The following is a 17,019-nucleotide window of genomic DNA, read 5'->3' as shown; positions in this document are numbered from 1 at the left end:
AATCACCACAGAGAATAATATAAATTTCAAAACTCTCTGCATGTAAAAAGGGGAGGAGTGAAGTTGAGTTTTTAATCAAACTTTTTGATTTTGTGGTGAAATATGGTTTACATTGAAAGGAAACAACTTGTCTGCAAAGTTTCAAAGTCCCTCCAGCGGGAGTTATTCTCTATATCAGTGTCACTGTTTCTGAACTCCCTGAAACGCCTCCATTGTAGTCTTGAGTTTTCTTCCAGGAACAAACACGTCACAATATTCCTCATTTAAATAATTCCCGCCCAAGGAATAAGCAAAATAAAGGGGCGGAGCCTGGTTGAGTTAGTTAGTAGTGTGTTGAAACTTGTGGTTATGGTAAGGGGTGGGACAAACACACTTGAAGCACCAATCACAACACACTGATCCAGCTGACCAATCAGAGAACATTGTGCTTTTCAGAAGGAGGGGCTTCATAAAGACAGGAACTAAACAGAGCGTTACTGACAGACTGGGAAGAGAGGAGCTGCAACAATGGAGAATATGTGAAAGAAATGTGTGTTTTGAACATTCAAGCATGAAAATCTATTCTAGTAGACAAAATCAAGGCATAAAATGGCCTCTTTAACATACCAGCAGAAGAGATGGCCTTTCCCACAGTCTACAGCGGGGGCTTTGAGCAAGGGGAAGCTCCGAGTGTCAGAGGCTCCAGGTCCTGGCCTAGTCAGTCGTACAGGCTCTTTCACATCTGGCTACGGGGCACCAGCGAATGGCAGGATTATTATCCACAAAAGCCTGGAGATGGAAAGAAATGTGTTGAAACACCCTCTTTGTTTTGGATGACGTACATTACCCAATACCCAAAACCAATTTGATGCTTTAAATCATCCAAATCAAATCGATGTGATATTTACCCAATAATCAAACATTTGACTTCTGAGCAAGTGTGTTTACAAAAGATTTTATTGCTCAAACAATCTCTTGGCGTAAACTCAACCAACAGCAGGACGCTGTCAGCATTTTGATTCAAAGCCAACGTCAGAGAGTCTATGATAAGAGAAAATAAATGGCAGCTCTGAAATGGTTTCTGGGGCTTTTGTGTGTCCAATTGTACCTTAATGTCAAACTGCAGGTAGCGCTTATCCATCTCTCTGGAGACGACGCTTTCAATGACCTCCACGGGAACCAGCTGGAAGCAGTCATAAGCAGGGCAAAAGATGTTATGTGCTTCCCCTTCCTGGATCTTCAGATTCAAAAACCTGACATCCAGACAAACAGTGTTCAAAAGGTTATGAATATATGGATCATAAACAACCGGCAATGTAGTGCAATCACAACACAGCATTACTTTTGAAGCAAAAAAATATAAAAATCTTCTTTTTGGGGGAAAAAATATCCCAAGAAGCACTGTGAAAGCCATAATCAAATTGGAAATGGTAGGAATATATATAGCTATTGACTTATAGTTAGTGATTATAAGTATAAAATCAATATATTTTATAAGCTTATAGCAAACTATTCCAGGACATTCAAAAGTTTGGGGTTTGTATGATTTTTTAAAATGTTTTAAAAGAAGCGAGAAGCAATTGTTTGATCAAAACAATAGTAAAAACACTAATAATGTGAAATATTGTTACCAATTAAAATAAGATATTTTCTATTTGATTATATTTTAAAATGTAATTTTTCCTGTGAATTTTCAGCATCATTACTCCAGTCTTCAGTGTCACATGATCCTTCAGAAATCATTCTAATATGCCGAGTTTGCTGCTCAAGAAACATTTCTGATTATTATCAATGTTGAAAACAGTTGTGCTGCTTCATATTTTTGTGAACTCTTCGATAAAAGTGCAGCATTTATTTGAAACAGAAATATTTTGTAACATTATAAATGTCTTTACTCTCACTTTTGATCAATTTAATGCATTCTTGACAAATAAAAGCATTAATTTCTTTAAAAATATATATATCATACTGACCCCTAACTTTGGAACGGTAGTGTAAATAGTCACCTGTAATGTGACTGTAATGTCACAACTGAACACAAACATCCATCCAGTCAAAATAAACTTATATTCCAACACTTACCCTTCCCAGCATGCCCGGCAGAACTCGTGTCCACACGACATGTCCACAGGGTCCTCAAACACAGATATGGTGCACATGCAAATTCCACACTACATGGGCATAAGATACATTGTCAATATATATTCATAATGAAGAATGTGGATCATGACGTCGTGCATGAAGATGAATCTAACCAGGGCAAGGCCATCAGTAGGTGAGAGCAAGCTGATCTCATCAGGGGAGGTGACGGAGGAACGAGTTGTTCTGGGAGTTCTAGGTGAAGGCAGAGTGTCCCAAGCATTGTAGCCACTCGGTGGGGGAGTTGGCATCTGAATACCTGAGCGCTGGCAGCAGTCCTCTGCATTAGACATCCAGTCCTCCAGAAGTTTTTCCCTGTCCCAATCTATTCAGCAGAAAATGAGGTTTAAACTTACAGACAGTAAAATGTTCCTCTAATGCTGAACATTTTTGACTTTAAGCCCCTCCATGGCCCATAGATAATGTTCATAAGGAAATATAAGGTAAGATATTTCCTCCAGTATTTTGGACATATTTATGACAAAGCTTTTTGTTTTTAATCTTTTTTTATAAACAAACTGGGAAAGTCTACTAGAACAGGTTTTCATGCTTGAATGTTCAAAAACACATTATTTTTTAACATATTCTCCATTATTGTAGCTATTCTCTTCCATGTCTGTCAGTAACACTGTTTAGTTCCTGTCTCTATGCAGCCCCATCTGAAAAGCACAATGTGCTGGAGCACTGTGTTGTGATTGGTCAAACACTTCAAGCATGTTTGGGAAATATCCCACCCCTTACCATAACCGTGAGTTTCAACACACTACTAGCTAAATCAACCAGGCCTCCTCCCTTTTTTTGACACTCCCTCCATCCAAATGTGCATACTATGCACCCTAAATAGTACTGAATATTACTAATGTCACATACTATTTAGGATGGACTTGTATGCACATTGAGACGCAGGCTATGTCTTGAGCATAAATGTAGGTCGGGACTAGATTTTGTCAAAGGGGAATTTATTGGATTGTGGTTTGCTATTGGTGGATCTCATGTGAGTGACAGCTTGCCCCGCCCTCATCATCAGAAAAGAGAAGAGCTGGTTATGAGGGCACATTAATTCAACAAAATAATGATGCACACAGATAAATCATTTATAATAAATACTGCAATATTCCATAAAAAAAATAAGTATTTTGATTTCATGGTGACTTTAAGCATGGAATGCTCTAGTTTGCTCAGTAGTAAACCCTTTTGCTTGTAATATCTTGAAGAATGAAGGATCTTGGATAGTGGCCAAATTTGGCATATTACTTTAATTGATCTAATGGATCAGCTGGCACAGTGACAGTCCTCTGCAATATATTAACCATTTCATCCATACTCCCTATAATAAGTACTGCAGCAGTACTATGGTACATGGATGCTATCAAACTATGCTTATACACAGGGCTTGACGTTAACACCTGCCAAATGTGGGTGGATTTCAGCAGTGCCGTGTAACGCAGTCACTTCTACTAGCCACTTTGGCGAGTGGAATTTTATATGTAATATATACATAAACCAAGTGCAATGAGGAAAAAAAAAATTTCGATACATATTGATACTGAAATATCTGAAACACTTCCAATACTCATTTTCCACAGAATAGATACACGATACCAGCTGCTCATTCTCTTTCATCTCTCTGACAGCGAGTCGACACACAAACCCGCCTTCCCTCACTCACTCGTTTCATTTGCTCCAGATGAATATTGTTGGTGTTACAGGGATTGAATTTCAGCATGGGATTGCGCGTATTGCGCATAATTTTACTCATTCCAGCAGATTTTGTGCCCACACCTAAAGTGCACGCACATAAAGCCGCCTCTCAATACTAAATTGAGCTCTTTTTTGCTGCTTATTGCGCTTAAACAGTCAAATACACACAAAACAATGTCAAAATGCCGGTCAAGTAATGTTTTAAGTGAACAAACAGTTTAAAGCATGTTTAAAGGGATAGTTCACCCAAAAATGAAAATTTGATGTTTATCTGCTTACCCCCAGAGCATCCAAGATGTAGGTGTCTTTGTTTCTTCAGTAGAACACAAATTATGATTTTTAACTCCAACCGTTGCCGTCTGTCAGTGGTATAATGCAAGTCAGCGGGAACTTGGACTATAAGAGTAAATAAAACTATCCCTTTAACAGTATGATGGATCCATGCGTCAGGTCTTAAAGTGACAGCAGCCTAATATACCTGCTGCCAAATTATGAGATAATATAAAAAATATCTATATATTTTTCCCCATGGTATCGATGTTGAAATTGTTGCCAGTAAAAATGCTGAGTGGCTAGTAACTTCACTACACTAAATGACGTTTCACTGAATACCATGAACATTTCTAAAAGAACATGATAAGACCATTAAGTCAGAGACTTTTGTTGTGTGTTCATAAAATCTTGGGATTCACTTGCATTGGTAATGCAATTGTAAAATATGATGCATATAAACCTAGCATTCTCATTGGCTGATTGTTTGACATTAAAAGTAGCAGCAGTAAATCCGTACCGTGAGCTCGCAGCAGCGCCTCAGCCGTGAAGAGAGGAGCCTGCAGCATGTCCGCCGTCTCCACTATCAACATGTCCTTCAGCCGACGCAAGTCCTGAAGTTTCAATCCCTCATATGGCTGGAGAGGAAAGGGATAAATGACAGGTTGAAAATGAAAAGTGGAAAGTCGACGAGGATGTAAGAGAGGTGATGGGAAGAGAAGTAATAAAGCTTTTCTTTTTAAACTTCTATGTTGCTCAGTCTGTCTGGAACAGCAAAACAAAGCAATCATGAGTCTGTCTATCCTCTTTCGATTGATGTAATATCCTGCAACATTACATTACCAAGATGTGATTTATCTTGAGCTCAATTCCTCAGTGTACACCACACAGAAATAATGGTGTACATCCAAACGCACAATTCATGTTGGTCTCTGTTTGTAAGCCTGCAAACTTCTACCTATATTATATATTGGGATGAATAGAGAGACTAAAAAAAGGATTTATTTGAAATAGAAATCTTTTGTAACATTATAAACTGACACTTTTGACCAATTCAATGCATCCTTGCTGAATAAAAGTATTAAAATTCTATATTAAAAAATTCTTAGAGACCCTAAACTTTTTGGTGTGTAAAAAAAATCTCAGAAAACACAATTTTTAACACAGCCATACCTCTCGTCGGTCAAGGGCGGCATACTCTGCTTCTATCTCCTGAGCTCCAGCATCCTGAGAGAAAACCATCTGCGACTCCAGACTGAGCGCCAGCTCCTTGTGATGCTGTTTCTCCGCACAGTCACACGGCGTCTCCCTGTCCTCGTTCTCCATGAACAAATCTGCATCGTTCTTCACTAATAGCTGCAAAACACAAGACTAGCCCTTAATGTGTGATCAATCATAGTGTGAATTAAAACATAAAAGTAATCTTGTATGGTCCTGGAGTTTCAATGAGTCTAACAGAACTGAGACTAAAGTCTTAAAAATTTAGGGTTTTCGCAGAGATGCTATAAAATAACCATTTTTGGTTCCCTAAGAACTATTTTTTTCTTAATGTGAAGAACACTTTAATAATCTGAAGAACAGTTTTTCACTATAAAAACCAATGGAAAGGTTCCATGGATGTTAAAGAGTTATTTATGTCATTTTAAAGGCTCCTAATTTTGTTTTGCAGGTCTCGTAAAATAGGTTTACATGCATCCAAGGTCAAAAAACACTTTAAAGGGGACCTATAATGCTCCTTTTCACAAGATGTAATATAAGTCTCTGGTGTCCCCAGAATGTGTCTGTGAAGTTTCAGCTCAAAATACCCAACAGATCATTTATTATAGCTTGTCAAATTTGCCCCTATTTGGATGTGAGCAAAACACGCCGTTTTTGTGTGTGTCCCTTTAAATGCAAATGAGCTGCTGCTCCCTTTCCAGAAGAGGGCGGAGCTTTAACAGCTCAACAACAACAAAGCTGGAGAATCTCACGCGGACAAAATGAGGATTGTCAGTAACGGTGTTCAGCCTTACATTGTTCAAACCGGAGTCAGACACTGATGGAGAGACTCAGGAAGAAGTTACAACTTTTACAATGAAACTGGACATTTCTGAATGGTTAGTGGATACATTTATGTAGCTGATGTGGAGTTGATTCAACTCATCCACTAGCATGTGCCGTCATGTTAATCTTTTGTGCAAAACCTGTATGGACAGGCTAATGTTTATGATTGCTATCAAATGCTGTAATATTTTTCTAAAATATCGCTCGGACAAAAACGCACTTTTTTAGCAATCGAGCTTGCCAGGGTCAACTTGCAGGCTATCCGAGCTAACGAGACTCTAAATAGTGTTCAGTGCTCGTCTGTGCAGCCAATGACAGAACAGCTAGCATGCTTTGCTCGAACTTTTGCCATGGCCTTAAAACTGGTACACTGTTTTCGCTTGCGAAAACAAAATGACGGAGCCGTGGGTGGAAACGTGCAGATTAAGGGGCGGTAATATTATTATAAGATCCCCTTCCTACGTCACTAGGGGAGCGAAATCTGAGCGGCTGTTTTTTTCACATGCTTGCAGAGAAAGGCTTGCCAAAACAAAGTTACTGGGTGGTCCTTTTTCATGTTTTCTGGGTTGGTAGATGCACCAGGGACACGATTACAGCACTTAAACACGGAAAAAGTCAGATTTTCATGATATGTCCCCTTTAATTTTCTCATAATATATAATGCAGCACCTCTTTTCTCATAGTGTCAGAAACGGTTCAAAAAAAGGATTCAGTCTCTCTAAACCCCACCTTTTCGAGAGCATCCTCTGCTCTGATTGGTCAGATGGCCCAGTCTGTTGTTTACAACGTGTGTCAGAAACGAAATGCTCATACACTTGATACACAGTGATAGGACTAGTAACAGTGGCGTCGGTTTTACCGTATCAATTCGAGTCCTCATCCTTTGGAAATGCATCAAAGCGGATTTGAAATGCAAAAAACAGCGTCTTCTCAACATGTCAACAACAAGAACCAAACTCTTCCAGGCCTCAGCTTCAACTACAGTGTTTGAGGGCAGGGCAAAGTAGACCATAGTCTGGCATTATGCAAATTTGTTTCAAACCCACATAGGCTGACAACTCCTTTCATTTGGGAGACAATAACTCCATTTATCTGCACTTTGATCTTTGAAACTTTGCAGACCTGTTACATTCTTTTACAATCAGCAATAACACACACTACATGAAAGGTAATATCCGAAATAGCATAATAGGGCCACTTTAAATCAAATCAGTTAAAAAAATACAAGGCCTAAACTACATAAGAAAATACAAATCTTATTACCTCAACACAGTTCTTCATGCCAGCAGCCGCCGCGTAGTGCAGGCAGGTGCTCTTTTTGTTGTCGGTGGCATTGACGTTGGCTCTCTCATACTCGCCCTGGTCCAGCTTGGCTCCGGTCCACTGCAGGATCATCTGGAGGCACTCAGCCCGGTTCTGTTCGTCCTCCTGGGGGCGGCTGAACCGCGGCTGCAGCGCCCCCTCACCCAGCAGGATCTGCGGGCCCATGCACAGCAGGTGCAGCGCCGTCTCATTGTGAATGTTGCACTTGTTGGGGTTGCCATCTTTGGAGAAAAGGAAAGACCTGAAGGAAAGGAACAAAGGAATGGAAGTAGAATAAGGACAAAATGTAAAGAATAGAAATTACAACATCTATGAATCTAAATGCAAAAATACTAAAGCTTGACGGTCTTTTGTACATATTAATTTTGTGCACATTAATCATTTTGATTCAGATTGATTCCTTAATGAATCATTTAGACTGATCTGTAAACAGCTTCATCTGATTCAATGAAAATAACTGACTCAAAAGAACAAATCATTTAAAGATCAGGCATCATTATGACTTATTGCTCTGTGTGGAGTAAAATTTGCTTATATCTATCATAACTAGAAAAAATGTTTATGAACTATAATTAAATTTCCATTATTTTTAAGAAAAAATATTGTTACTTTTCCAGGCCTTGAAATATAATTTTAAAATTCCTTGATATTTCCAGAATTTATTTTTATTTGCTCTTTATAAAATCTGTGATTTATTAAAAGTCTGGACATTTGAAATAAATAAAATAAAATAAAATAAAATAAAATAAAATAAAATAAAATAAAATAAAATAAAATAAAATAAAATAAAATAAAATAAAATAAAATAAAATAAAATAAAATAAAATAAAATAAAATAAAATAAAATAAAATAAAATAAAATAAATCAGTTATGCCATTTGATATTGTACACTGGTATTTGTTATCATATTATTTTAAGTTACTATCATTATCATAAACACACCGGTTTTGTAGTGAAAATATTAATTATATATAAATTTAAAAAATATAAATGTATCATAGCAGGGTTATTATTGTCATTAACTAAAAAACTATTGTATTTATATGTATATATGTATTTAATTTAACTATTAAATACATTTCTGTTATTTGGAATAAAGATGAAATAAAATAAAATAAAATAAATATAAAATAAAATAAAATAAAATAAAATAAAATAAAATAAAATAAAAATATTAGTTGAAAAACTTAAAATTAGAAATGTTGCCTCGGCAATAAACTGAAATAAGTTTCAAGTTGAAGAATTAAAATTATTAACTGGAAATAAATAAAACTAAAACTGAAACAAAAATAAATTAAACCTAAATATCAATATTTCAAAATAAATAAAATAAATAAATAAATAAATAAAATGACAAAAGCACATAAGGAAACTACTAAAAATTAAACTAAAATTAACATAACTAAAAATATAAAAATAAAAGCTAATTCAAATATTAATAAAAAAACTAAAATAAAACAAAACAAAAAAGATCACTGTATCATAACCTATTCATGATATTCATTGATTTTGCATGCTTAAAGTCTTAAGGGTGCCATGCAGTGATATGGTGAACAGGAGTTATTCACCATAACTGTTAATATTTTGTGAATTACGGCATGCTGTATTGACCAATCAGATCCAAGACCAGAACTGTCAGGCATATCAATTTTATAAGCCTCTATAAAACACTGATACAGGTAGAATTTAAAGACAACCTTTGCCTTATTGCTTGAAGAAATACAGGAGAGCTAGTGGCTTCATCTACAATCTCAAAAGTTTATACAATGAGAGTGCATCAGGAAGATCATAACCACATTATCATTGAAAATGTCATGACACTTATCAATGCAGCTGGAAACCCTGCCTGGAAGTAATTAGGAAGACTAATATAATTTTCAGCCGATTAATTGTGGGAGCTTCAAAGTAATTGATAACAGGTTTGAAATGCACCCTAGAAAGGACTAAGGGGAATTTACACCCTTGTAAGCTTTAAGAAGGAAATTAATGACTGCATTCAACAGGCTTTAATGCATTTCGGTGGAAATGACTCAGCGAGTTGTTCTGGGAAGTCTGTGATGTGAATATAGCACTGAGAGTTTAGTAGTTGATGCAACTGAAAACAACTCCTTATATTCCCCAGACCCAACTGCAGCTGTACCTGGGAGGCCAGAAAGACTGGTCGAACTGCCAAGAAATTGGCATGGACACCTGTTAACTATGCAACTGTTAGATCCAGTGAGATGTAACAATAGAACCATAGCACAATAATGACATAACCACATCATGAAATGCAAAGCCAAGCGTTAAAAGGAATAACAACAACATCCAAGGATAATGTCTAGACAAGCATGTGACGGATATCTTGTGTTTTGTTCTGCTGCATGCTAGCTAATGAAAGTGAGATCATATTAAATACAAGACCACACAAAGGGTATACATGCGTTAGGCCAAATGCCAGAGCTACTCATATTTGGCCTCGAAATTTCTGGGTGTAGTCTAGACTGGAAGGCTGTTTTTCCCAAGAATCAGTAGCAGCCAAAAAGTGAATCAGAATTCCAGTTACAGGATAGGAAACCTGGTTTTAGCATTTAAATATTTAACCACTTCAAAATGGCCGTTCTAGCTAGGGAGGTGGTTCCACTAGGGTGTTTGTAGTTCAGTCAAACTGTCAAAGGACACAAAGAGGAACTTTGAGAATTTTTGAGCTTGCAAGCTCTAATTTGATTGGCTGACTTTAAGCAACTTTAAAGATTAGTCTGCCTGGAAACAAAGTTGTGTTTACGTAACGGTTTATGTACACTGTAAATGCGAATAAGTTGGCAAACATCAACATTTTTAAGTTATGAAATTCAAAGTTTAAGTAAGCAGAACTGGCAGATAGGGCTGGACGATTAATCGAAAAGTAATCGAAACCGAAATTCAGAACCTCTAACCGACGTAATTTTCCCATGTCGGTTATTTCGGTTTTTTAATCCTGTTAAAGGCAGGGTAGGTAAGAAATTTTGTTCCAAATTTGTTTAAACTTTCTATATATATACATGCATAATTAAAATGTAAGAACTCTGATAAAAAGAGTATAAAAATCGAGTGACTCTAGACCGTTTAATCTGTATTAAACACAGCTCATTATTTCCATCCGGGACGAAACATAGGATTGGCTTAGGCGGCTGTCACTCTCTCGCAACCATGGCAACCACCCTTTTGCCACAAATGACCTGCCCACTTGCGCGCGCACGTTTGATTTGGGGAATCCAAGAGGCATGGATCCTAGGAATACCAAAACAATGGCAGAGAAACAGCAAGCTAAATTCACAGTACCGGCCTATGCAGTTAGTGAAGGCAAACCAGGCAAAAAAGGAAGACAGTAACAGTACAAGAAAAGGCAATGAACAAAAAGTCTTTGGATAAACAAAGAAATAAAACGCGAGTTAATATCGGCGTGGCTTTCCAGCGATGGCGAGAACTGAGGGAACTCAAGGGGCTGAAAAGTGACTCCTTGATGGCTTTATTTCTGCTGGACAGGTAAATCTTTCTTTTTGTATTTTGATCATACATATTTTTTTGTTTATTTTTTCATGAAGCATGTGTCATTAGCACACGTAGCTGCGTAATATAGCTAACATAACATTACTTAGCGAGCCGTAGTAGAGACGATAAATAATGATAGCTATAGTGTTGAATTGTGCATAATTTTACCCTCTGTCTAACTCTTTTACCATGTTCACCTGTAAGTTTACCTGCACGTTTTTTTTTCGCCTTTGTTTTGTTTTTATATTCTCTACCTATGTTTACTGATGTCTTTATCTTGTATCTGTGTGTGTCGTACACACTTTGTTGTATGTGTGTGTTATTATTTTGTGTCTGCAATGCAGTTGTGAGTTGATATTTGAGTGTATGTTACTCTGTTTATCTGTAGAACAACGTATATGTTATGAATCTTACACGAAATTCATCTTCATCACAGTGTAAATGATGGTAATGGAAAAACGTGTATCATGCAACCTGTTTTTAGCTTTGCCTTAAAGATAACTAACTCGTTAGCGAATCAAAAAATATATATTTTAAACTTTACCAATATCAATATGCTAGCTTGATAGTGAGTACTAAAATACATCTTGTTTGTTTATCTTCATAATTATAAAGTTATTTTTATTACATGTGATTCTGACATGATGTCACTACATGCACTGTGCTCCTTCCTCTCCACTCGTCTCAGGTAAATAATGCGTCTTCCAGCTCAGTGGTCGGAGTCGCACGTTCATGCGTTTTGGGGGCGTGGCTTTGGAAGGAGCCCAGAAGGGAGGGGGTGGAGTGAATGGAAATAATGAGCTGTCTTTAAAACAGTCGTGAGAGGTCTACAGACACTCGATTTTTATACTTTCTTTTTCAGAGTACTTACATTTTAATTATGTATTGATATATAAATAAAGTTTAAACAAATTTTGAAAAAAAGTTTTTTATACATTTTTTTACCTACCCTGCCTTTAATACTTTCCCCTTAAAAACATAACTGCTTGTGTAGCCACATGACTCCGCCCCGTCCAGTCAGTGGCATAAAAGCAAAACACGGAGGTGAACGCCGGTTCAACACATAGTGATGGCGCGCGAGCGGTGAGCCTTGCGCCTTGCGTCTTCACTAAACTTTGTCAGTTGTATTTGTTTTATGGTTTGGACATTCGAGCGATTAGACGATCGGATGTGTATTATTATATCGAGCTACCGCGCTCGCGCAGCTGCATGTGGCACGAACACACACAAACAGCTGGGCAAAACGTGAAGATCGCGCGCACACAGAGGAACGCAGAAACTTGTTGTCAGCTCTGTCCTGTGATTTATCACTAAAATAGCTTAGAAACTTTAAAAAAAGAAAGTTATAGCATCTATTTTTTCTACTTTTGAAGGAACTATTTACAACCCACAGCTTCACAGTATGACTAACAACGAGAAATGTTACAAACCATAGATAAAATAACTGCTGATAGTGAGCTATGATGTCAGATCACTCTTTCAACAGGGAAAAAAAACATCCCACCTTAATAGTCAATCATAGGCTATTTACAGTACAAACCTTGTCAGTGAACTATGAGGGCGCAAAAAAAATAAAATAATCGTTCATTAATCGTAATCGAGGTAAAATGTTCAATTAATCGAGGTTTTGATTTTAGGCCATAATCATCCAGCCCTACTGGCAGATTTTTATTTTGTACTCATACATTTTAATTGTTATTAAATTGAAATATTTGAGTAAACTAATTACTAACATTTAACTTAAAATTATCATGTAATCTCAACATAAACATTTTTATTAGTGGAAACTTAGCTAGCTATAGCAAGCTAATTCAGAAAATGCTAACTTGCTAATTTGCATGGAATAGCACTTGCTCAATGAGCACAGCAATATAAAATATTTAATATACCCGTTCTCAATGCAAGCCACATGCACAACTTGCCACCACTTCTAAATTATCTTAACAAAACATTAATCGCTACTAAATCTCCCACTTAACATTAATCTTGCACAAAAACATTATATGACATTTACTCTCCCTTTCGAATGCCATGGGCAAAGCATTCTGGGAAATAGAAATCCCAGCCCAGTTTCAGTTAAATTTAAGTTCGTCTAAATAAAAAGAAATGAATTCATAAAACTCAAAACAATGAAACACCTCAGTTTACTTAAAATAAATCAGTTCTGTGAACTCAAAAGAAAAAGAAAGTGCTAAATACTCATAAAAGTTAATATGACTGAACTAATTTGTTTAATTTAAGTTTGTCCTACTCAAACCAGTTAATTATTTTGAGTGTTATGGTGCGTTCACACCAGACGTGAAGGAAGCGTTAAGCATGAGTGATTTACATGTTAAGTAGGGCTGGGCGATATATCGCATGAGATTGTCACACGCATTTCGTCAGTAAAGCCGGTTCCCTGATTACCGCTAAATCGCCATCACCTGCTTTCAAATGGAGCGCCATTTAATAGACAGAGCCGTAGTTCACTGACAAGCCACACAATATCGCGTTCATTATCGAAGGCGATTCATCTGCGATATGAACGCGATATTGTGTGGCTTGGCAGTGAACTACGGCTCTGTCTATTAAATGCCGCTCCATTTGAAAGCAGGTGATGGCGATTTAGCGGTAATCAGGGAACCGGCTTTACTAACGAAATGCGCGTGACAATCTCATGCGATATATCGCCCAGCCCTAATGTTAAGTCAATGCAAAGATGCAAACAGACATCCTGCGGCACAAATCGAGCGTTTCGGGCGTTTGACGTGCGTAATGCATGATTCGCGCAAATTGCCCGAGTTGAACAATCTGACCTTTGGCGAATATTCATGCTGCGTTAACCAATCAGGAGCTTGCTCTAGTAGTGACGTGATTACGACGTAGCGAGTGGAGGCAGAAATCCGAAACAAAAAATGGAGGACAAAATCATTGTCGCTGTATGATACATCTTCATACGTTTATAGAAACAGGAATAAAAAGGATCTTGCTTGAAAGAAAGTGAGTGAGGAGGTCGGACAATCTGGTAAGTTGTAAAAAACGCTCTTTAATCAGTTTGAGCTATACATGCATATTGGGACTACAAGCTAGCTGAAGCCGGCAAATTGAGCTTATTCACCGTATTTCACAACTACTTTCCCAGTGACATTGTTTTATTCAGAGGAAGTGTGCAGAAAGAAGTGGAAGAGTCTGAGGGACACATTTAAAGGAGAGGGAGAGCCCAATTTCACACGCGAATGAAGCGAGTAAAATGTTTAAGCGGCCAACTACGCGATTTATTCGCACAAGTCACGTCTGGTGTGAACGCCCTATTAGGGTTTACAGAGTAGCTTGTACTTTCGAGAAAGGAATAACAACAAAATAAGACAAAGTTTGCCAGGTTAATGACATAAAATCTTTAAAACAAATATAGTGTCTGCAGCAAGTAAACTAGATATTCACAAGCAGAACTGTACAATCTGCTTGCTTTTTGAGTTCTGTCTTTGATAAATCAGTATTGAATAAATTAGGACGGGATGAATAATAATCAGTGCCTATACATATGATCGACCGATATATCTGTTTACCGATATTTTTCCCGATATTTAAGCATTTTTCCATAATCGGGTTCGGTTTTGTAATATCGGATTCGCCGATCGGCGCCATCTTGTGGCCGTTTTGAGATTTCCACCATTGCAGCCCGGGCGTCTGAGGAGATCAGTCAACAACAACTCAGTGCACAGGTAAAGTATATGTTCTACTTGGTTTGCTTTAATTAATCAACTTTATTTAACATAACAGACATGCACAAATGAGATTGAGACATAAATTCCTGATTAGTTAATTTATGCAGCTTGTTTCTAAACAATTGAGACGAACTCATTGAGTCCGTAGTGTAATTCTATTCCTGCCCCATAAAGACGTAACTTTACATGAATTAAATAAAACAGACATATGATCTGTTGAAATAAAAGCGCTGAATTTAATTCTCTACTGTTGTATTTGCTCACCATTAGTCAGAAGAAAAAGTCGTTCATATTGCTTAGCAACTAGATGATCAGAGGCTTAAGCACGGCCACTAATGAAACTTTTGAAAGATTATCTGTTTAAACACCCTAGATTATATTATCATTTACTACATAACAATTATTTCGCTAATACACATATAAATATAGCCTACCGCTTTGTGGAAATTAATTATTTATTATCTCCATGCGCGATCGCGGTTGATTAAGTTACAGTCAAACAGCACTTTGTCAGTTGGCATCCACCAATATGTTATAATCATTTTTGTGCTTTATTTTTTACCTCAAAGCTTTTATTTTAAAACAAAGACACTTAGTAACAGTGCACTTTAATTTTTTGGACTCAGACCCCTCTATTTATTTGTGTATAAATATAAAGGTTTTTTTTTTTGTATGCAAGGAGGGAGTGATTGTTATAAATAAAATGGTTTGTTCAGCTCATTTGTGTTGTAATAATTGTCAAAAACAGAAGTATAACAGTAAATAAATATCGGTTCTGCATATCGGTTATCAGGTACATAAACATGCAAATAATCGGTATCGGTATCGGTTATAAAAAATCAATATCGGTCGATCACTACTATACATATTGATTGCCATTTTTCTAGTGTTTACCATCCAACCATTTGTGGAGAATGCGGAGCGATTTTTTTTCCCCCCGTTCCAGTCTATTATTTTGGTATGATCTGTAAATCTGCACATAAACATCACAGTAGAATGAACTAAATAAACTGTGGTTGGTCACTTTATGTGGTAATCAGATAATCTTTTTCTTTCTATATAGGCCAGATTAAGCTGGTTAAAATTATGGTGTTTCAAATGTACAGTTATGCCCAGTATTATTATCATTAACTAAAACTAAAACTATTAAAAAAATGCCTGTTAATTGAAATCAGGCTCTGAAATTATTGAGGTTGCTAGTAGTGTGCTCCAAAGGGCTATAAAATGAAAAGTGGAAAGTAAAAAGGAAAGAGGAGGGACAGAGAGTCCTCAGTAGCCAGCTGTCCTAGCTGGTAATTACCAACCATTTTCTCAGAGGGGTGCATTAACTACACTAAGGCAGAGTTGGCCTCATGGCTCCAAGTGGTCTTGACTCAAATACCAAGCAGTGGAATTCAACAACCATGCAAAAATAACCTTGTGTTGCGCAAAAACACAGCAGGCTCTACATAAGCTCCCCATTCCATGCATATTTGCTTTAGGTCTTGTCTGTTAGGGGGAAAGTTATTCAGTGTTTTTTGTTCTCCCTAAAGCAACAACCCTACAAACACTGCTGAGCTGTTAAGGTAGACATACTGGTTTGGGTTTCCCTATAACATGAATACTAACAGTCTTAATCCTCAGTGTTAGGTTGCATATTGATATTAAATGGATTCACATTTTCTCCTGACACATAAACTAACATTCAAAAGTTTGGGATTTTTTTTTTTTTACATTTTTGGAAAAAGTCTCTCATGCTTTAATTTTAAAAAGGTGTTTTCTATTGTAACATTTTAAAATGTAATTAAGTTGGCTTGAAAAAGTCAACTTACTGTTATGCTATTTTCTTCTGAGACTAAAATTTCTGACTCTAACTCCTCCTAGAGCTTTAACTCTACAAACTCCAAAATCGGCTCAAACCTTCAGACTGTTCTGACTTAGTGTGCTATATCTTTTCTAACTGATCCAACTTACGGTTTTCCTAAAAATGACTTAAATCTCGGAAAAATCTCATTGACTTTCATTGACGGAAGGTTCAAATGAGCCAAGACTTTCAAATTCCAACTGTCAAAATTCAAATTTAAACTACGGAAGCCCATTAGACTCAATAAAGCTGCCATTCTATGTACTATTTCTAATCCATTGAAACTCATTCAAACTCATAAACTCTATCTATCTATCTATCTATCTATCTATCTATCTCATAGCAACCACCCAGAACACCATGGCAACCACCTAGCATCCACACAAATCACCCTGGCAACATCCTAGAAACCAGTCCGAGTACCCTAGCAACTGCATAGCAACACAGTAGCAACCACCCAGAATACCTTAGCAACCGCATAGCAACACCCTAGCAACCACCCAGAA

The 17,019-nt window shown here is 36.9% G+C and overlaps 1 protein-coding gene across 1 annotated transcript in view; it reads right to left on the bottom strand.

Moving 5' to 3' along the window:
• The window catches only part of ankib1a (ankyrin repeat and IBR domain containing 1a), a 46,587-nt gene that overhangs the window by 18,909 nt on the left and 10,659 nt on the right, over nt 1-17,019 (bottom strand). The window contains 8 exon segments of the mRNA XM_048201763.1: nt 607-707; nt 709-768; nt 1,088-1,232; nt 2,062-2,150; nt 2,235-2,443; nt 4,610-4,727; nt 5,263-5,445; nt 7,396-7,696. Coding sequence (XP_048057720.1) covers nt 607-707; nt 709-768; nt 1,088-1,232; nt 2,062-2,150; nt 2,235-2,443; nt 4,610-4,727; nt 5,263-5,445; nt 7,396-7,696 — 1,206 coding nt within the window.

This window comes from Megalobrama amblycephala, linkage group LG9 (genome assembly GCF_018812025.1).
Source record: "Megalobrama amblycephala isolate DHTTF-2021 linkage group LG9, ASM1881202v1, whole genome shotgun sequence".
NCBI classification, from domain to species: domain Eukaryota; kingdom Metazoa; phylum Chordata; class Actinopteri; order Cypriniformes; family Xenocyprididae; genus Megalobrama; species Megalobrama amblycephala.
The sequence above is the reverse complement of the archived record's forward strand: the minus strand, read 5'-3'. Positions and strand labels throughout refer to the sequence as shown.